Source organism: Salmo salar, chromosome 18 (genome assembly GCF_965601325.2).
Source record: "Salmo salar chromosome 18, fSalSal1, whole genome shotgun sequence".
NCBI lineage: Eukaryota > Metazoa > Chordata > Actinopteri > Salmoniformes > Salmonidae > Salmo > Salmo salar.
Genome location: NC_138308.1, coordinates 20,172,854 through 20,195,744, shown reverse-complemented (window position 1 = coordinate 20,195,744; position 22,891 = coordinate 20,172,854). Strand labels below are relative to the sequence as shown.

Sequence of the window (22,891 nt, the reverse complement as noted above, 5' to 3'; positions counted from 1 at the left end):
TTCTTCTTATTGCTGTCCTTTAGTAGTGGTTTCTTTGCAGCAATTCGATCATGAAGGCCTGATTCCCGCAGTCTCCTCTGAACAGCTGATGTTGAGATGTGCCTACTTGAACTCTGTGAAGCATTTATTTGGGCTGCAATTTCTGAGGCTGGTAACTCTAATGAATGTATCCTCTGCAGCAGAGGTAACTCTGGGTCTTCCATTCCTGTAGCAGTCCTTATGAGAGCCAGTTTCACTAGCCCTTTGATGTTTTTTGCAACTGCACTTGAAGAAACTTTAAAAGTTCTTGAAAATTTCCGGATTGACTGACCTTCATGTCTTAAAGTAATGATGGACTGTTGTTTATCTTTGCTTATTTGAGCTGTTCTTGCAATAATATGGATTTGGTCTTTTACCAAATAAGGGTATCGTCTGTATACCACCCCTACCTTGTCACAACACATCTGATTGGCTCAAACGCATTAAGAAGGAAAGACATTCCACAAAATAACTTTAAACAATGTATAGCTGTTAATTTAAATGCATTCCAGGTGACTGCCTCATGAAGCTGGTTGAGAGAATGCCAAGAGTGTGCAAAGCTGTCATCAAGGCAGAGGGTGCCTACTTTGAAGAATCTCACATATAAAATATACTTTGATTTGCTTATGACTTTTTTGGTTACTCCATATGTGTTATTTGATAGTTTTGATGTCTTCACTATTATTCTACAACGTAGAAAATAGTCAAAATGAAGAAAAACCTTGGAATGAGTAAGTGTGTACAAACGTTTAACTGGTACTGTATTGAATGATTATATACAGTTGAAGTCGGAAGTTTACATACACTTAGGTTGGAGTCATTAAAACTAGTTTTTTCAACCACTCCACAAAGTTATTGTTAACAAACTCCAGTTTTGGCAAGTTGGTTAGGACACATACTTCCAACAATTGTTTACAGACAGATTATTTCACTTATAATTCACTGTATCACAATTCCAGTGGGTTAGAAGTTTACATACACTAAGTTGAGTGTGCCTTTAAACAGCTTGGACAATTCCAGAAAATTATGTCATGGCTTTAGATGCTTCAGACAGGCTAATTGTCATAATTTGAGTCAATTGGAGGTGTACCTGTGGATGTATTTCAAGGCCTACCTTCAAACTCAGTGCCTCTTTGCTTGACATTATGGGAAAATCAAAAGAAATCAGCCAACACCTCAGAAAAAAAATTGTAGACCTCCACATGTCTGGTTCATTCTTGGGAGCAATTTCCAAATGCCTGAAGGTACCACGTTCATCTGTACAAACAATAGTACGCAAGTATAAACACCATGGGAATACGCAGCCGCCATACCGCTCAGGAAGGAGACACAATCTGTCTCCTAGAGATGAACGTACTTTGGTGAGAAAAGTGCAAATCAATCCCAGATCAACAGCAAAGGACCTTGTGAAGATGCTGGAACAAACAGGTAAAAAAGTAATTTTATCCACAGTAAAACGAGGCCTATAATCGACATAACCTAAAAGGCCGCTCAGCAAGGAAGAAGCCAATGCTCCAAAAAAGCCAGACTACAGTTTGCAACTGCAAATGGAGACAAATATCGTACTGTTTGGAGAAATGTCCTCTGGTCTGATGAAACAAAAATAGAACTCTTTGGCCATAATGACCGTCGTTATGTTTGGAGGATAAAGGGGGAGGCTTGCAAGCCGAAGAACACCATCCCAACCGTGAAGCAAGGGGGTGGCAGCATCATGTTGTGGGGGTGCTTTGCTGCAGGAGGGACTGGTGCATTCACAAAATTGATGAAATCATGAGGGAGGAAAATTATGTGGATATATTGAAGCAACATCTCAAAACATCAGTTAGGAAGTTAAAGCTTGGTCACAAATGGGTCTTCCAAATGGACAATGACCCCAAGCATACTTCCAAAGTTGTGGCAAAATGGCCTAAGGACAACAAAGTCAAGGTATTGGAGAGGCCATTACAAAGCCTTGACCTCAATCCCATAGAAGATTTGTGGGCAGAACTGAAAAAGCGTATGCGAGCAAGGAGGCCTACAAACCTGACTCAGTTACACCAGCTCTGTCAGGAGGAATGAGCCAAAATTCACCCAACTTATTTGGGAAGCTTGTGGAAGGCATCCCAAAATGTTTGACCCAAGTTAAACAATTTAAAGGCAATGCTACCAAATACTAATTGAGTGTATGTAAACTTCTGACCCACTGGGAATGTGATGAAAGAAATAAAAGCTGAAGTAAATCATTCTCTCTACTATTATTCTGATATTTAACATTCTTAAAATAAAGTGGTGATCTGACCTGACCTAAAACAGGGAATTTTTAATAGGATTAAATGTCAGGAATTGTAAAAAACGGATGTATTTGGGTAAGGTGTATGTTAACTTCCGACTTCAACTGTAGTCGCTACCATCACCTCTTTTGCGGAAGTATAGAACCAGAGAAAGGTTTTTGTAAAGGTTTGTCTGTAGTAGCAATGACCTTCTGTGAACAGTGTGATATGAGCAGCGTCTGCTACTTAGCGCCTGTTGTCACGCTCTGACCTAAGAGAGTTGTTTTTTCTCTGTTTAGTTAGGTCAGGGTGTGATGGGGTGGGCATTCTATGTTTTTTGTTTCTATGTTTTGTTCTTGTTTTTCCAGTTCTATGTTAGAGTTTTGGGATGATCTCCAATTAGAGGCAGCTGGTTTGCGTTGTCTCTAATTGGAGATCATATTTAACTTGGGGTTTTTCTATGGGGTTTTGTGGGTAGTTGTTTTCCGTTTTGTAGGTATTACCTGACGGAACTGTTGGCTGTCGTTTTTGTTGTTTTCTGTTTAGTGTCATTATTAAAGAAAATTATGAGCACTCTACACGCCGCGCCTTGGTCCCGTTTATACGACCCGTGTTACACCTGTATACAGTATGACTGACCTAAGATGCCTGTCTGCTTTGCAGTGTGAGGTAAAGGACAGCACCTTTGAGTTTTCAGTAGAATTTCAATCACCCACTGCAGGTACAAAAAAGTCACACAGTATGTATGGCCATGGATAATCCTTTACTGTGAATGTGTGTAGCCTACTGTGTGTGTGGTGTGTGGGTGTTGTGTGGGTTGGTGTGTGTGTAGTGTGTGTGTAGCCTGCTGTGTATGCCCACATATGTTAACGTCTGTTTTAGAAAGAAAATCGGAGAAAGATCAGAGAAACAGTGTGTTGAAGGTGAGAGTGTAAAACAGAGGCTAGAGATTGATTGAGCGTTTATGTGTGTGGGCGAGCACATTACAGCACGCATATCAAAACCAGAGACAGCAGTCTGTTATGACAACCAGGGATCAAACTAATTATCGGTATGCTATTGAACTGATACGCAAGACTGATGCAGATCCTCTCTCTAAGCGGTGTAAAAATATCTTGTGCTGTGCATGAAAGGTTTATGGGTAGAGGCCATTCTACTTAAGCCAACAGGTCTCTCTATTTAAAATCAACTGAACAGTTGTTATTAGGTAATTCCTTTTACATTATGAGCAACAGTTCTTCAGGCCTTTCAAAAAATAACATTTATATTCACAGGTTATTCATGACTCTAATGAGTTGCTAAAGGTCTGGGGGAGCTACAGTATATTAGTGGACCCCAGACAGTCCTCTATTTCAGGCTAAGGCCATTAGTAGCACCACAGAAGCACATGAAATGTACCCCAGCACTCTCTATGGTCCAAAAACATAACAGAACAGACTTTGTGTTCCACTGGGTTCAGATATCACTCAAAGGACATCTTAGATAAGCAATGTTCAAGTGCAGGAAGACAGATTCCTGTGCAGGAATACTGTACTGTCGAGGAAACAATTTCTCAAGGGTATTAAAACAAAGTCAGCTGTACTTTTTCCTCAAAGACTTTTTGGATAGCCACATTTAAACAGGGAGATGCTGTGGTGTTTGTGAAGTAGCAAACAAATATTTACATCCTAATTGTTGACATAGGACTGTTAATTCTCTTATTACCAGTGCAGCTGGCAGAGCTTGGTTGTTTGACAAGGTGTTTTCCTCAAGTAATACTTGATAAGGACAGTGCTAGCTACCTTGGTCTGCTATGCTAATAGCGTGTCTAAGAAGCTGACTCAATCATGTGCTGTGGTGGGGATTTGTTCAGTGGCCCGCTGGGCTGCATGCTAATATCACAGTGAGCGAGTCAGAGTGTCGCCAGCCAGAGAGAAAGACTGCAGTCTTAAAGGTCCCTCTTAGAACAGCCACATGCCAAAAGGGTCAAAGGCTCCATCACCCCTATCCCTAACCCTTGATAGAACCAATAGAACAAATAAATAAACTGCTCATGGTCTTGCTCATGTGAGGTTACCGATAACAGACAATGTCCATTCTAGCATTCCCATCTAGTGACAATTATCTTAGAACTGAGCAAAGGACTGAACTAACTAAAGAACAAGTTATATGCTACGGGCTTGAGTTCATTTAAAAGAGCTTTTGCTTTTGGCTCAAACTTGGGATGGGGCTATTATAAGCACATAGACTAAGACAGCATTATCCTCTTGCTTAGAACACAAATGTTTTTGTAATTTGCTCAAAGTACATCATGTCTGGCTATATTATCCTGTCAAAACACAACTGTCATATCAACAAGTGGCTTCGAGCACTGTCCGTGGAAACAAACATTTGTAATTAATAATCAAGGTCATGAGTGATTATTGAGACATGATTGACAAGATTGATTAAACAAGATGAAACAGTGAGCTGAGAGAAACAGAGAGAGAGACAGATAGAAAGAGAGGAGAGAGAGGAGAAAGAGAGAGAGTGAAAGAAAGAGAGAGAGGAGAGAGAGAGAGAGGGGGGAGAGAGAGAGGGAGGAGAGAGAGAAAAAAGAGAGAGAGAGGAGAAAGACAGAAGAAAGAGAGGAGAAAGAAAGAAGAAAGAGAGAGAGAAAGAGAGAGCGGAGAAAGAGAGAGAGTGGGAGGAGAAAGAGAGAACAAAGAGAGAGAGAGGAGAAAGAGAGGAGAGAGAGGAGAAAGAGGGAGAGAAAGAGAGAGGAGAAAGGGAGAACAAAGGGAGAGAGAGAGGAGAAAGAGAGGAGGGAGAGGAGAAAGAGAGGAGAGAGAGAGAGGGGAGAGAGAGAGGGAGGAGAGAGAGAGAGAGAAAAAAGGAGAAAGAGAGAGAGAGAGGAGAAAGAGAGAGAGGAGAAAGAGAGAGAGGAGAAAGGGAGAACAAAGAGAGAGAAAGAGAGGAGAGAGAGAGAGAAATAGAGGAGGGAGAGGAGAGAGAGAAAGAGAGGAGAGAGAGAGAGAGAGAGGGGAGAGAGAGGGGAGAGAGAGAGAGAGGGAGGAGAGAGAGAGAAAAAAGGAGAAAGAGAGAGAGGAGAAGGAGAGAAGAAAGAGAGGAGAAAGAAAGAAGAAAGACAGAGAGAGGAGAAAGAAAGAGAGGAGAAAGAGAGAGAGAGGCGAGAAAGAGAGAGAAAGATAGAGAGGAGAAAGAGAGAGAGAGGAGAAAGAGAGGAGAAATAGAGAACAGAGAGAGAGAGGGGAGAAAGAGAGAGAGAGAGAAACATGAGAAAGAGAGAGAGAGGAGAAAGAGAGAGAGAGGAGAAAGAGAGATAGGAGAAAGAGAGATAGGAGAAAGAGAGAGGGAGAGAGAGAGGAGAAAGAGAGAGAGAGAAAGAGAGAGAGAGAGAGAGAGGAGAGAGAGAGAGGGAGGAGAGATGGGCCAGCTCTACTAGACCTGCCCCATCACAACACAGCTCTACAGGACCCGACCCATCACAACACAGCTCTACTAGACCCGGCCCATCACAACACAGCTCTACTAGACCTGGCCCATCACAACACAGCTCTACTAGACCCGGCCCATCACAACACAGCTCTACTAGACCAGGCACATCACAACACAGCTCTACTAGACCCGGCCCATCACAACACAGCTCTACTAGACCAGGCACATCACAACACAGCTCTACTAGACCAGGCCCATCACAACACAGCTCTACTAGATCCAGCCCATCACAACACATCCTGCTCCCCGCACTCGCCCTGAGGTGCGTGTTACTAGTCTGGCGCCTCCTATGCCAGCCCCACGCATCAGGCCTCCAGCGACGCTCCCCAGTCCGGAGCCTTCAACGGCGGTCTGCAGCCCAGAGCCTTCAACGGCGGTCTGCAGCCCAGAGCCTTCAGCGGCGGTCTGCAGCCCAGAGCCTTCAGCGCCGGTCTGCAGCCCAGAGCCTTCAGCGCCGGTCTGCAGCCCAGAGCCTTCAGCGGCGGTCTGCAGCCCAGAGTCTTCAGCGGCGGTCTGCAGCCCAGAGTCTTCAGCGGCGGTCTGCAGCCCAGAGTCTTCAGCGGCGGCCTGCAGCCCAGAGCCTCCAGCGGCGGCCTGCAGCCCAGAACCTCTAGCAATGATCTACAGTCCGGTTCTTTCGACGACGATCCACGGTCAGGTGGTAAAGAAGCAGAGGGATCAGTGGGTGTAGTGGGGGTTACGCCCTGAACCCGAGCCACCTCCATGGGGGGAGGCGCTAGATAAGAAGGTTCTGGGTACTGCATATGAGCCGCCATAGACATTAGTCGCCCACCCTACCCTCCCTTTGTGTTTTGTTGTTGGGGGGGTTTGATGTGTGGGGGGGGGGGGTTGTTGTTGGGAGGGGGGGGGTTGAGGTGCGGTCGGAGTCCACACCTTTGGGGGGGAGGTACTGTCACATCCTGACCATAGTAAGTTGTTATTTTCTATGGTAGAGTAGGTCAGGGCGTGACAGGGGGTGTTTGTCTGGTCATATTTATATTTATGTATTTATATATTTATGTCATATTTATGTAGATGTTTGTCCCACCTGTGTTTGTGGGTGATTATATTTTGAGTGGTGTGTTTTCTCTCTGCGTCACGGTTTGTTGTTTTTGTGTTTCAAGTATTAGTGTATTGCATTTCAGTTTCACGTTTAATAAAATATGTGGAACTACGAACACGCTGCATTTTGGTCCGATCCTTCAGACAGCCGTGACAGGCCCTGGCAGTAAATTTCCAAAAAAACGAAAATCATGATTTTCCCCCAAAAAAACAGATGTCAGAAACACAAAGATAAATTGACCCTGAACAACAACATAATTGAACACACAAAAAATTACACCTACCTTGGTCTGACCATATCTGCATAGAGAAACTTTAATATGGCAGTGAATGCACTCAAAGAAAAAGCCCGCAGAACATTGTATGCAATAAAAATGAAATTATTAAAAATCAACATCCCAATTAGAATTTGGACCAAGATATTTGACAGTGTAATCCTACCAATAGCTCTTTATGGAAGTGAGGTTTGGGGGCCACTCAATAAACTAGACTTTAAATTGTGGGACAAACATCCAATTGAAGCCCTACATGCAGAATTCTGTCGGGAAATTCTACAAGTCCAGAGAAATACACCAACTAATGCATGTAGGGCAGAATTGGGCCACTTTCCAGTAGTAATGAAAATACAGAAAAGATCATAAAATTTTTGGCTACATCTAAATTCAAGTCCAAATTCAAGTCTGCAATTTAAAGCACTTCAAAGCCAAGAGCTGAGCCCAGAAACGAGCCCTCTCAGTCAGCTGTTGTTGGACCTAACCAACGAAGCTGACACCAGCATGGCTTCAAAAGAAAGAATTCCAATAAACAAAATCATAAACCAATCAAAGGACTCATATTTACAACATTGGAAAAACGAAACAAAATCCCAAAGCCGACTAAATTGCTATCTGACCCTAAACAGAGAATATGAATTGGCTGATTATCTCTACTGTGTCAGAGATACGAAGCAGAGACAGATCCTTACCAAGTACAGGCTGAGTGACCACCAATTGGCAATAGAAACCGGCAGACATAAAAAGACATGGCTACCCAAAGAGGAGCGTGTATGTGGTCACTGCACGACAGGGGAGGTAGAGACAGAGATGCACTTTCTCCTTTACTGTGATAAATATTCCTCACAAAGAGATTCATTATTCACATAAATGACTATATTTATTCCAAATGTTAACTTATTAAACCCAGAGGAAAAACTAAAAATACTCATGGGCAAAGGAGCAATGGCTCCTCTTGCGGCCAAATATATATTTGCCTGCCATAGCCTGAGGGACACTGAATAATAACACGTGCATAGTAAATAGTAACTTACTTATTATTACTATTATTGTTATTACTATTATTACAATTAGTATTGTTGTTTATCATTCCAAATAGTAGTGGTATGGGTAGTAGGGTGATGGTAATGATATCAGTTTAATGATGGTGGTGGTAGTAGAAGTACCGATGATGGTAGTTACGAGAGAGAGAGAGAGAGAGAGAGAGAGAGAAAGAGAGAAAGCAAATTGAATAGAATTGAATTGAATTGAGAGAGGAGAAAGAGAGGAGAAAGAGAGGAGAAAGAGAGAGAAGAAAGAGAGAGAGAGGAGAGAGAGAGGAGAGAGAGAGAGGAGAAGGAGAGAGAGAGAAAGAGAGAGAGGAGAAAGAGAGAGAGGGGAAAGAGAGAGAGAGTGGAGAAAGAAAGAGAGAGAGCAGAAAGAAAGAGAGAGAGCGAGAGAGAGAGGAGAAAGAATGAGAACCTAGTAGAGTAGAGAGGCTGTAATTGCTGTGATCATTAAAATGACAAAGTGAGAAGTGGCGAGGCTTAGTGTCCTGTGATTTAGAGCATCCATCCCCATCCCGCAGCTCTCAACCCTCAGCTCAGGCGAAGTGCTGTGGGAGATAAGCAGCAGGCCTAAGTTAAAGATGCTTTTAAGCTGAAGGTCTGCTACATGGGACCAGTAAAGTAAAGTAGCCTCCCCTCCATAGAGTACAGTAGGGATTCCCGGCTTAGAAAAAAGCTTACCGCTCCTCTCCGGCAGTCAGACATGCTGGGGAAAATAAATGAATTGCTGTCCTGTGCCCAGCGCTAAAAACTTCCCCACAGGGATGTGTTTGTGAGTTCCATTTAAAGGCCATTGTTGTAATTAAGTGAAAGGTTTCAAACAGGAAGAATTGTTCTTGCAATGGGCGCTTGTTTATAAATCCTATGAACTTGTTTTCCTAGTAAATTGTATCTATGTTTCGATTTGAATATGATTTGAATTCAAACTTGATGCAATTTATGAATGTACAACAATAATGTCCTATTCAACATTACATCATACATCAACATCATAACAATAACACATTACATAAATATAAACTTACTGTTCATGCATTTCAGTGTTATTTAAACTTGAGTATAAAATTTATGAATCTGTCCATTTTTCAACTCTACTGTACACGGTATATCCAGGGGCGAAAATCTGATATCAACTTTGGAGGGGACAATTACATTACATTTTCTCAAGAGCAATTCCTGAGGGGGACACCAAAAGTAGTGCTGTAACACATAGCCTACATTGTAATATGGTAAATGTATATTGAGGAACCAAAGAAATAAGGTGTTTGCCGTACTCCTAACTACCAGTACCCAAAACTACACAACTAATCACAACAGCAATACCATTGCCTTTAACAAATCTTAGTTCAGTCACCAGTTTAAGTTGAGAGTGGGGGTATCCATGGCATTTTCCAATTATGTTCCTATTTTACAAGTGAAAAAAATTAAGAACCTTTCATAATGTTGCCAAACAAAGACTCAACAAACTTACCTGAGACTCCCTGTCTCTGCCAGTCTGTCCCTGCATATCTGTCCCCAACTCTGCTGTCTGTGTGCCATCTGTTGCCTGCTCTGCCTAATGACATCATTGTGAAACATTTCCATTAGAATTTAATTTCTTTCTTATGAACATTTTATCAACTAGTCTTTGAGATATTAGGCTACTAGGGTTCTTACTATGCGTTTTGGTGTATTGAAAAATACTCTGATGTCCGTCTTTTATTTTTCTGCCATTTTTCTACCTGGCTGGCTGGCTGGCTACACACACAGTGTGTAGGTTATTTACAGTAGGAGATGGGCTTCTATCATCTTCTATCATTCTATTTGGGCTTCGATCTAAAAGGTAGCTAGCAAATGTGAAACGGATTAAAATGACAAGAGTTGACAGCTGTATGAGTTCACCATTTACACAACATATGCTGCAACCTTTTGTAATTTTAATAGTTTGTTTCATATTGGCTGGCTTCCAACAATAGCTGAATTTGCAAAGCTAGCGAGCACCAATTCAGTTTCAGTGGTGTTTGCTATAATCTTTGCTACCCGGGTTAAATAAAGGTGAAATAAAATAAATAAATAAAAGTTCTCTTGCGACAATTTAGCTTTTGCAACGAGACCATTAAATATATTTAAGACAATGGTAGAAGAGAGTGTAGTTCTGTTCAGTTTGGACTTCAGTTTATCGCTAACCTTATCACAGGGACTTTGAAGCACTAACTTACATCATCTGCATGCTGATCTTGGAATAAATTGACGATAGCAAAGATTCCATCTTTGACGACGCTACATAAATGGAATAGGTACTAGCTAGCTTAATAGTTAATATTTGCGCGCTAGCTCTGCATATTCAGCTAGTGTGTGTGCGCGATTGACTAGATTAACCTCACGTCAGTTACGTTCATTGAGTGCCTTTCAGACAGTAGATACGACCCCTCTGTTACCTTGCCAACTAAGGAACTGGCAGTGGATCAAACCATTGTGAGGCAAAGGGTGGGGGGGGTCACAATCTTTTGAAACTTAAAAACGCGCTATTAAGTGTCTATAATCAGCACAATTGCTTTCATTGCGTATTATTAATATTATTTAAATTACATAGTTATGTTTCAGTGATATATTGGGGGGGACAAATCATATTTCTCCCAGGATGGGGGGGTCGTGTCCCCCCCCGTCCCCCCCGGGATTTCCGCCCCTGGGTATATCATTTCAGATGGTGTAGCCTAATTGTTGTAAGACTTCTGTAATTAATGCTACATGTAGTATTACAAACAAACAAACAAAGCTCCCAAGTGTTGCAGAGGTCACTACAGACACCCTGGTTTGAATCTAGGCTGTATCACAACCGGCTGTGATTGGGAGTCCCATAAGGCGGCGCACAATTTGCCCAGCGTCGTCCGGGTTTGCCCGGTGTAGGCCGCCATTGTAAATTACAATTGTTCTTAACTTACTTGCCTAGTTAAATAAAGGTTATTATTTTTATTTATTTTGAAAGCCAAGGTACAATGTGCTACAGTACAATACTGTACTGTACGTGGCATTTGTTTTCTCCAACCATGACGGGGAGATGTTCATCTCCCCAAAACAGATGGAGGGGACTAACAATAAAACCCTGAAAGCATTAAGTCAGCCACATAACTGTTTTAATTGTGTGTTGTGGAGCTGTTGGCACAGCCTTCCTGATTGCTGCTACCACTAACAGGCTTTGGTTAGACAAACAGCATCTTCTGTGGACGTGTAGAGCATGATTTGTGTTGTGAAGGTTCCTTATAGAGAGGCAGATGAAGCGAGGAGGAAAGATGGAGGACTCTATTGTCCAGTAGGGGGGTGAAGACCAGATTGGAGGCCCTCTTGGTGCACTCCTGTACAGCAGGGAAGAGCTAGCACCTGGCTAATGCTTTTATGGGTCATCATTTATGTTGGGGCTGTCGCCGTGGATGGTAAGCATCAGCAATGCTACGCCCAACAGAGTGCCGTGCCAGCCATCCTAACCTTCTGTGTGTGTAGGACATAACACTCATTCACAAGCTAATCTAAGGCCCTTCATCAGACACACCGCTGGGAATGTATATTGCATTGATCAATCATAAGATAATGCCTGGAATAGAGAGAACATGAGCACGGGAAAAGAAACAGAACACACACACACATTCCTAATAGTGTATGCACATAGTTATAAACATAGGACACAGCGACAGACAGACAGACAGACACAGACAGACAGACAGACAGACAGACAGACAGACAGACAGACAGACAGACAGACAGACAGACAGACAGACAGACAGACAGACAGACAGACAGACAGACAGACAGACAGACAGACAGACAGACAGACAGACAGACGGACAGACACACAGGCAGCACTTTCTGACATACAGTTTACACAAGATCGAGCAATTACTGTAAAGTGAGCACAAAACAGCAGCTTGACAGTATGAGCTGACCTTATGAAATGCTCTCCCTAATGTGAACAAGGCATGTCCAACTCTATTAGAAATGACACATTTTGCCATGATTCTATGCCATGACTGACAAACGCAGTTAGAAATCAATTCGCCGCTAACAAGCTTTACTTAATAAGCTCCAAGGGACAGTAGGATACATAATACACTGACTGGTACCTCACAGCTAATACCACCTGCTGTTCAATATTATCATACAAAAAAAACATTTCATGAACGTCAGAGTTGGTGTGTCTCACTCTCGGAGAAGCCGCAATATCTCATCAAAACCAAGACTTTCTCAATCCTGCTCCAGCCACAATGCTAATAATAATTGAAAGAAATATATACGAATCCCTCCTTCAACATATCAATATGGCAAACTCAGGCTGGGCTGTGCCTCGCTGCGATCCAGCCCTGCTACAGAAGTCATGATCCCCGTCCACCCCTATCCTGTCAGTTCAACGTATTAAAAATGTAATCTGGCTAAAAGACTCTCTTAATAAACTCAGGGGAAACTCTGCTTTGCCCTCCAAGAAAAACTAATGTTGTGGTTTACTATACTGATGATCAGCAGCAGCCTCTGGCTCCGAGCACTCCTTAATATTTATACCAATCATTATAAAGTCGGCATACGAGGAAAATCTTTTACAAACTGCTCTGAACAACCCTTCTCTTCACAAATATTTATACATCATCCATGATGAGACACAAGCATGGGCTAATGTAATCATGTCACGCCCTGACCTGAGAGAGCCGTTTTTCTCTGTTTGGTTAGGTCAGGGTGTGACATGGGGTGGGCATTCTATGTTTTCTATTTCTTTGTGTTTAGCCGAGTATGGCTCCTAATCAGAGGCAGCTGTCTATCGTTGTCTCTGATTGGGAATCATACTTAGGCAGCCCTTTTTCCCTCCTTCAGTTGTGGGATCTTGTTTTTGTACAGCTCAGTAAAGCCTGCAGAACGTGACGTTCGTTTTCCTTTGTTTGTTTTTTTGATTTAGTGTTTTGAGTTATAATAAATATTAATCATGAGCACTTACCACGCTGCACCTTGGTCTCTCTACGACGATCGTCACAAATCACATAATAATAACTGCTTTAAATAATAGATAGTCAACTCAGGGCCAAACAAAATGTAATTCAAGCTGGCGGATGCATTATTCACCAAGGCCTATTTTTATATTCACCAAGGCCTGGTGAGGGAGGATGTGACCTGGTGTGCTTGTGTGTGTTGAGGTGTTGTTGCGTTTCTGCTCAACACCAGATAAACCTACCCTGCAGCCAGGATTGGGGAGCAACTGATTAAATCTTATTACAAATCAACTTTCCGTAATCAGTTATATTACCAACAAAAAATATTGTAATCAAATTACAGATACATTTGAAAAAACTAGACGCTAACTTCTTGGATTACTTTTCAATTCAGAAAGGATGTTTGTGGAACAAAATACATTATGACACCTTTCTGTTTTCTCAATGACATTCAATGCAGCATTGAAAAAAGGCTCAAGTTTAAGTTGCCTGACCGAGTCAGAGGCGACTATGATGACCCCCAAATACGTAGGGCAGCAGGTAGCATAGCGGTTAAAGCATTGGGCCAGTAACCAAAATGTTGCTGGTTCGTATATACCCGAGCCGACAAAGTGAAGAATCTGTTGATGTGCCCTTGAGCAAGGCACTTAACCCTCATTTGCACTAGGGATGCTGTACTACTATGGCTGATCCTGTAAAACAACACATTTCACTGGACCTATCTGGTGTATGTAACAATAAAACATATAACATTTTTGGATCCTTTGTGTCTTCTAATGCCTCTTAAAGGGAAAGAAATCCAAAAGTAATCAGATGACGTTAGATAATTTGGGTAATCCAAAAATTACATTACTGATTACAATTTTGGACTGTAACAGATTACATTTAGAAAGCAACCTACCCAGCCCTGCCTGCAGCTTTGAATAATGAGCTGTATATAAGTAAGATGTATATATGGTTATATTCAAGTCAGTGTGCACACATGCGTTTGAGCGTGTGTGTGTAAGTGCGTGTGTGTTACCTGTACTCCTCCTGAGTGAAGATGGGGATCCTGGAGGGCTGGAGGACAGTGATCTCCACCAGGGTTCGGTTCTCCTTCACTGGCTCTCCATCGTCAAAGGCTATCACCACCAACTGAGCGGACACACACACACACAAGCGCACACACCCATTACTGATTTCTTCTTGAATCAAACCACAATGCCTGGTCGCCATCTGTTTCTGCATGCATGGCAATGAATAACAGAGAAGTTTGAAATGGCACAAATAGGTCTGGGAACCAAGCTCCAACCCACCCAGAGAGAGTGTATGTATCTATCGACCCTACATTCTTAGAACGGGGAGACGAGACAGAGACAGAAAGCAAGACAGAGTCAGAGCGAGAGAGAGAGTTTGTCCTTATTACAACCTAATATCCTTCAGCAACATGCTCCTCCCGTTCGCTGCCAAGGTTACACTGAGCTGAGGTCAGCTCCACATACACTCAGATGACCTTCTGTGGGAGTATAATGTCAGGAACTTAATATGCACGCACATATTGGTTTAGTCACAGGTGGAGTCTGTGCAATGGCCTGATGAATAAGGACATGATGAAGGTATTGTGAGAAGGTTCCAAAAAGAGTCCATTAGCTCAATATGTGCACCCTTTTGACAAATTAGAACTAATAATAAAGTGCACAGATAATGTACACTATTTCAGTACAGTATGTGAGGACGTGTACTTTAAGAAAGACTCATAAAAAAATATATACACTACCTACTCATTCAAGGGTTTTTCTTCATTTTTAGTATTTTCTACATTGCAGAATAATAGTGAAGACATCAAAACTACAAAATAACACATATCGAATCATGTAGTAAAAGTGTTAAACAAATCAAAATATATTTTATATTTGAGATTCTTCAAATAGCCATCCTTTGCCTTGATGACAGCTTTGCACACTCTTTGTATTCTCTCAACCAGCTTCACGAGGAATGCTTTTCCAAAAGTCTTGAAGGAGTTCCCATATGTGCTGAGCACTTGTTGGCTGCTTTTCCTTCACTCTGCTGTCCGACTTATCCCAAACCATCTCAATTTGGTTGAGGTCGGGGGATTGTGGAGGCCAGGTAATCTGATGCAGTATTCCATCACTCTCTTTCTTGGTCAAATAGCCCTTACACAGCCTGGAGGTGTGTTGGGTCATTGTCCTGTTGAAAAACAAATGATAGTCCCACTAAGCCCAAACCAGATGGGATGGCATATCGTTGCTGAATGCTGTGGTAGCCATGCTGGTTAAGTGTGAATTCTAAATAAATCACAGACAGTGTCACCAGAAAAGCAAGCCCACACCATAACACCTCCTCCTCCATGCTTCAAGGTGGGAAATACACATGCGGAGATCATCCATTCACCCACAACGTGTCTCACAAAGACACTGCGGTTGAAACCAAAAATCTCCAATTTGGACTCCAGACCAAAGGACACTTTTCCACCGGTTTAATATCCATTACTCATGTTTCTTGGCCCAAGCAAGTCTCTTCTTATTATTGGTGTCCTTTAGTAGTGGTTTCTTTGCAGCAATTTGACCATGAAGGCCTGATTCATACAGTCTCCTCTGAATAATTGATTTTGAGATGTGTCTGTTACTTGAACTCTGTGAAGCATTTATTTGGGCTGCAATTTCTGAGGCTGGTAACTCTAATGAACTTATCCTCTGCAGCAGAGGTAACTCTGGGTCTTCCATCCCTGTGGTGGTCCCAATGACAGCCAGTTTCATCATAGCGCTTGATGGCTTTTGCGACTGTACTTGACATTTTTCGGATTGACTGACATGTCTTAAAGTAATGATGGATTGTCGTTTCTCTTTGCTTATTTGAGCTGTTCTTGCCATAATATGGACTTGATCTTTCACCAAATAGGGCTAACTTCTGTATACCCGCCTACCTTTTCACAACACAACTGATTGGCTCAAACACAATAAGGAAAGAAATTCCATAAATGTACTTTTAAGAATGCACAAGTGTTAATTGAAATGCATTCCAGGTGTCTACCTCATGAAGCTGGTTGGGAGAATGCCAAGAGTGTGCAAAGCTGTCATCAAGGCAAAGGGTGGCTATTTGAAGAATCTCAAATATAAAATATATTTTGATTTGTTTAACACTTCATTGGTTACTACATGATTCCATATGTGTGATTTGATAAAGAAAGACACATAGTATGAGAGGAGATCATATTTGAGTGAGTTTCTTTCATTTATGATGGGTGAGATGGAGGTATTGTGTAAATGTTCTAGCAACAAAAAATACATTAGTTTAATCTGTGCACGTTTCTTACCCACTGGTCTGCATTAAATCTTAAAGTGCAACTGTACTGTACAAATCATCCATCATCATCATCATCATCATACCTTGAAGGTGACGCTGGGCTGTTCGTTGAGGTTGACCCTGGTGATGACCCTCCCAGATCCCTTCTCCACGTCAAAGATGCTACCGCTGTAAGGTGATTGGTCCTCGTCCACTCTGTAACGCACCAGACTGGCTGGAGTACCCTGGGACAGAAACACAGGGGCAAGACAGACATGTTAGGTGAGTGAACTCCTCTATTTTATGTGTTTTGTCCTATATTTTTATTTTTAATCGCAGCCCCTGTCCCCGCAGGTGGCCTTTCACCTTTTGGTAGGTCGTGATTGTAAATAAGAATTTGTTCTGAACTGACTTGCCTAGTTAAATAAAAGTTCAATAAAAAAATACAAATATTTGTACTTTTAATATTATTTTTTTTATATTGTATGTTGCTCAAGGGGACAGCAGTGATGCTATGATATTTTATTAATATTTTCACACAGGTGGGTTGAAGTAGTCTGAAAGAACTGACTTACAGTTTGCTTTACTCAAACTCTACAGTAGCTTGGGAAGCTAACGGATTCCCAATTCCCCTGACCGGGTCACGAACCTAGGTCGTGAAAATGACTCATGGGTGTGTTTTCCGACTTCGCTATTGTCTCCGGCATGTACTCTCCATGCAAGTGAACCTCGATGAACTACCTCTGCTACACTGTGACTACACAACATAGTCTCATCCCCTCATTACCAGTAGGAGGACTGCTCATCACATTACCCTTTACTGTATTCATAGATGACACACATCATCTCTTGGAGTTAAATAACACCCACCCTATCCCTCCATCCCCAAATCAAATCCACTTTAAGGTATTAATGAAAGCTGGGACTTTAATATGACCCTTTAATTAAGATTAATAATGCTTTCAGATAGCTGATTATCTCATAACTATCTTTTTCAATTATACCACTTTAAAGCTCCACATTTTTTCCCCCACTTTTTTTTCTTACTGTCTTCTAATAGAAGATAATACTTCAGTGCCCTTCAGCAGAAGTGAGAATGCGGGACTTGAGAAAGCCTAATGGGTTTTCTGTGCTGTAGAGTCAAACTGGGCAGAACTGAGCAAATGCGGGGGTTAGAGATGTTAGATCCCTTGGGTGGTTTACTCACACAAATACATCTGCCGAAGGTTGTGAGAAATCATCAGAGAGAGCTTACGGATACACTGAGGGGCATGTGTGTAACATCCAGGCTGTGTGCGTAGAATCCGGCATTTGTGTTAGATCCAAACTGAGTATAATAAGAACAGAAACCAAATGCCTTTTTGTTCGGCAACTGCACACGGCACCTACCAAATATTGTAACAAAAGTGTCAGCATTCTGTCTGAATTTTTATTCCAGGTGAACATAATGGCATAGGCTAAGTACTGTATCTTGCCCAAGGGCAACCAATAAAGGCACACCATTTCGGATTCCAACACCAGTCATATGCTGTTCCTTAACATGTAAGGCCAAGCTTTGACTTTGAAATATTACTAAGAAGTAGAACCCCAGGCCATTTGGCCACTGCAGTGTGAGCTGAAAGGCCAAACAAGCCCTCAGGATCAGAGACCATGCACCTATTTAAAATAAACATTTATAAAAATGAGATGATGTCCTCTCCCCCATTTCCTTTCCCCTATAAACTGTGCAGTTCAGTATCAACATTTCCAGTTTCCACATTTGACATTCAATGGCAGGTATCATACTGGTTCCAAGACAGCAGTACTATGGGGATTGCCTTGACTGTAGATACAGTAACATCTTACTATATCTACTAGTGCTTTCAGGTTTAGAGCAACTCCCCTTGTCTGGCTTTTCGCTCACAGACCATAAATATTTGATGCCTTCTGCTGGGGAAAACACACCAAAAATTGAGATATTTACCACTTTGACATCTAAGAAATGTATGTTGGGACTAGGGCTGTGGCGGTCATGAAATTTTGTCAGCTGGTGATTGTCAAGCAAACAACTGCCGGTTACACAGTAATTGAGCGTTATTATTAACATAAGCACGATTAGCATCTTGTGACTTCCATGCATAGCGAATGGAGGATCCATTTCCCACCGTTCATTTTTGTGCCAGCCAGGTAGGCTGCTCCTGTTGTAAAGAAAAGCAATGTGCTTAATATTAGAAAGTCGATAAATAAATACAGTAGGCCTAGCCTATAGAAAGCTGATGGGTTCCTCCTCTTTTTAGAAGAGGCCCGCAAAACTATTTTCTCACAGAATTGTATAGCCTATAGAAACGTTGCCCAACATGAGCTCATGAAGTGTTTGATTTGGTTTTACGAAAACATTTGCATTGATGTCAGAGTGACTGGAGGGGACAATAGAGTGTTGAGTACCAGGCATTTAGCAAGTTTGGTAGGCTACTAATGACCATCAGCAGCATCAGAGCTTGGAGAAGCCTAGTTACCGTGACTAAACGGTCACGTGGAATTTGACTGCGGTCACGACTCGAGACAGCTGGTGTGGCGGTAATACAGTCACTATAACTGCCCGAGTTGGGATTCTCTCACTAAGGAAGAAGAAACCTAATGCCTGCTTTTGGAAGACAAAATGTCAGCCAGGAATTTTCTACAACATGTGTATTCTTTCTTTCAAGATGTTTTGTTAAATACAAGCACAAACAGACAGATCATGAATAAAAGAACAGGCAGAGGGACCCTGGAGAGTATACCAACATCTGCTAGGAAAACAGGAGGGCAGTGTCAAAACACACCAGCCACCTCATTTGACCAGATACATCAAATAGTCTAGTGTCTACAATTGCTCAGTCAATTATGTTTGTATTGTTACTAGACTAGTTTATCGATATACCCTCACTCTTCAACACCCCATGCCCTTCTACAAAATAGCTGTGAATGATGTTGCATTCACACACAAGTGGGGAAACAACTCTTGCTCTCAACAGCCAGTGTCTGCTAGTTTAATTTCTGCTTCCCCTAAACAATCAATTTAACAATTAGTCACTGCTATGTTCACCAAAGTAACGAACCTATAACATATGGCTGAGATATAACTAAACAACAACAAAACAACAATTTAAATTGTACAAGACATATAACTAAGAAAAACAATCCAAGGATTAAAATAATGTAGATGTAAAACTAATTAGAAGAACTGAATATAGTGGGTTGAATGATGCTCTTCCAAAAACAAAGCATTAATGACTAAAAAGATGGCCTCCTTCGATAGACCTAAGACCTGGAATATGAAATCAAATCTGATTTAGTAACTGTAGTCCTTTCAAGTCCACTCTTATTTCTCCAAGGGCAGGAATACTTCCTGGAATATCTTCAAACTGATGATGTTACCGCCCTATGCTTCTTCACCTGACATTAGGACATAGCCTATTATTAGAACATAGCCCCTATTGTTGGCAAAAACATTTTTTGGGGGCCTAAAATGACTGTAATAACAGGCTTTGAGACCCTTATGAGACATTGTCTGCTGAGTGATCCATGGAGGTAAATGTGTTTTGGCTGTGATGTAAACTTCAGAACCTTCGATTTTCAGAAATATTAACTGCATATGATCATTTAATTATTTTATTTTTTATTTAACCTTTCTTTAACTAGGCAGGTCAGTTAAGAACAAATTCTTATTTACAATGATGGCCTACCCCGGCCAAACACTAACCTGGACGACGTTGGGGCAATTGTGCGCTGCCCTATGGGACTCCCAATCACGGCCGGTAGTGATACAGCCTGGAATCGAATCAGGGTCTGTAGTGACACCTCTAGCACTGAGATGCAGTGCCTTAGAACGCTGCGCCACTCGGGAGCCCCGAGGACTTTAATAATAGGTATTCATTACACTTCTCTAATTGATTTCCTTCAGTTCTAGTAAGCAATAAGATGAGACGCTTCCGCATATGCCTTTGTATTCTCAGCCTTTGTCGAACTGTATGGTGCAGCCCAAAACACAGAGAACAGTTCATGCCAGAGATTGAATTCCATTTCTGTTCTCTGTCCCTGTTTCCCTCATCAGCTCTGCTGTGGAAAGGAGGCACAACTACAGCCCACTTGTTACTGTGCTCTCAGACAGACAGACAGACAGACAGACAGACAGACAGACAGACAGACAGACAGACAGACAGACAGACAGACAGACAGACAGACAGACAGACAGACAGACAGACAGACAGACAGACAGACAGACAGACAGACAGACAGACAGACAGACAGACAGACAGACAGACAATACACATGCACAGAGAGCACAAAGAGTGGGAGATATTTGGAGTGAGTCATTACTGCAGGTTAACTATGTTGTGTGAAATGTTCAGATCCACACTGTTGTGATTGACAGGCTCAGAGTGAACCCCATGGACGTGTACTGTTCCTCTGCTACAGACACCACGGAGGCCCCCTACCCTGGTGGGAACACAACCAGCAGGAGGTCCTTTCACACCAAGTTCCAGTCCAATCACCAATCACTGGCCTTTTCTCCAGACCCCCGGGGAGGGTATAACGAGCAGATAGATTCGAGAAGCGTCAGATGAGGATTGTTTCTGAAGTCTGCATTGTTTTAGATGGACGCAATTCACACAAGAGTCAAATATAATGATGCAGACTATAAAAAAAGGCATATCATTCAATTATATAAAAATCCTTGCCAAAGAGACTGCCAGGGAGAGAAAGGAAAGAGAAGGAGATGGACCAGGTTAGAAAATAGACAACAGATTGAGGAAGAGATGTGCAGATAGAAGCCCCAAAGTTCTCTGATTTTCTTACACATTACTACTACATTTTCTGGCTAGCCATACCACCCTGCATCCCACTGCTGGCTTGCTGCAAAAGGTTTGTTCTTTGGATGGGACATTAAACCAAGGTTTTGACTCTTTGTAGTCACTAAAGATCCCATGACACTTATTGTAAGATTAGGGGTGTTAACCCGGTGTCCTGGCTAAATTCCCCACCTGGACCCTCGGACTACCTCGGTCATGTAATTATCTCCAGTTTCCAATTGACTCAATACAACCTCTCTGCTCTACCCTGCAACTTTTGCCCAGTTCACAGCTATTTTGCTCTCCACAAAACACACATTCTGATATGCTACAGTAACAATGGAAACTAACATGTACAGTGAGGGAAAAAAGTATTTGATCCCCTGCTGATTTTGTACGTTTGCCACTGACAAAGAAATGATCAGTCTATAATTTTAATGGTAGGTTTATTTGAACAGTGAGAGACAGAATAACAACAACAAAAATCCAGAAAAATGCATGTCAAAAATGTTATAAATTGATTTGCATTTTAATGAGGGAAATAAGTATTTGACCCTCTCTTAATCAGAAAGATTATACAGGTAACGAGCTGAGATTAGGAGCACACTCTTAAAGGGAGTGCTCCTAACTGCAGCTTGTTACCTGTAAAAAATACACCTGTCCACAGAAGCAATCAAGCAATCAGATTCAAAACTCTCCATCATGGCCATGACCAAAGAGCTCTCCAAGGATGTCAGGGACAAGATTGTAGACCTACACAAGGCTGGAATGGGTTACAAGACCATCGCCAAGCAGCTTGGTGAGAAGGTGACAACAGTTGGTGCGATTATTCGCAAATGGAAGAAACACAAAAGAACTGTCAATCTCCCTCGGCCAGGGGCTCCATGCAAGATCTCACCTCGTGGAGTTGCAATGATCATGAGAAGGGTGAGGAATCAGCCCAGAACTACACGGGAGGATCTTGTCAATGATCTCAATGCAGCTGGGACCATAGTCACCAAGAAAACAATTGGTAACACACTACGCTGTGAAGGACTGAAATCCTGCAGCGCCCGCAAGGTCCCCCTGCTCAAGAAAGCACATATACATGCCCATCTGAAGTTTGCCAATGAACATCTGAATGATTCAGAGGACAATTGGGTGAAAGTGTTGTGGTCAGATGAGACCAAAATGGAGCTCTTTGGCATCAACTCACCTCGCCTTGTTTGGAGGAGGAGGAATGCTGGGGCCATGTACCGTCAAATCTTGGGTGAGAACCTCCTTCCCTCAGCCATGGCATTGAAAATTGGTTGTGGATGGGTATTCCAGCATGACAATGATCCAAAACACACGGCCAAGGCAACAAAGGAGTGGCTCAAGAAGAAGCACATTAAGGTCCTGGAGTGGCCTAGCCAGTCTCCAGACCTTAATCCCAGAGAAAATCTGTGGAGGGAGCTGAAGGTTCGAGTTGCCAAACGTCAGCCTCGAAAGCTTAATGACTTGGAGAAGATCTGCAAAGAGGAGTGGGACAAAATCCCTCCTGAGATGTGTGCAAACCTGGTGGCCAACTACAAGAAACGTCTGACCTCTGTGATTGCCAACAAGGGTTTTGCCACCAAGTACTAAGTCATGTTTTGCAGAGGGGTCAAATACTTATTTCCCTCATTAAAATGCAAATCAATTGATAACATTTTTGACATTTTTCTGGATTTTTGTTGTTGTTATTCTGTCTCTCGCTGTTCAAATAAA

At 42.2% G+C, this 22,891-nt stretch overlaps 1 protein-coding gene across 1 annotated transcript in view; it reads right to left on the bottom strand.

Moving 5' to 3' along the window:
* The window catches only part of LOC106577001 (protocadherin-15), a 263,912-nt gene that overhangs the window by 64,582 nt on the left and 176,439 nt on the right, over positions 1 to 22,891 (bottom strand). The window contains exons 23-24 of the mRNA XM_082964779.1: positions 16,457 to 16,597; positions 14,092 to 14,204 (exon numbers count right to left, since the gene is read on the bottom strand). Of these exons, the coding sequence (XP_082820905.1) occupies positions 14,092 to 14,204; positions 16,457 to 16,597 (254 nt within the window). The remainder of the gene's footprint in view (positions 1 to 14,091; positions 14,205 to 16,456; positions 16,598 to 22,891) is intronic.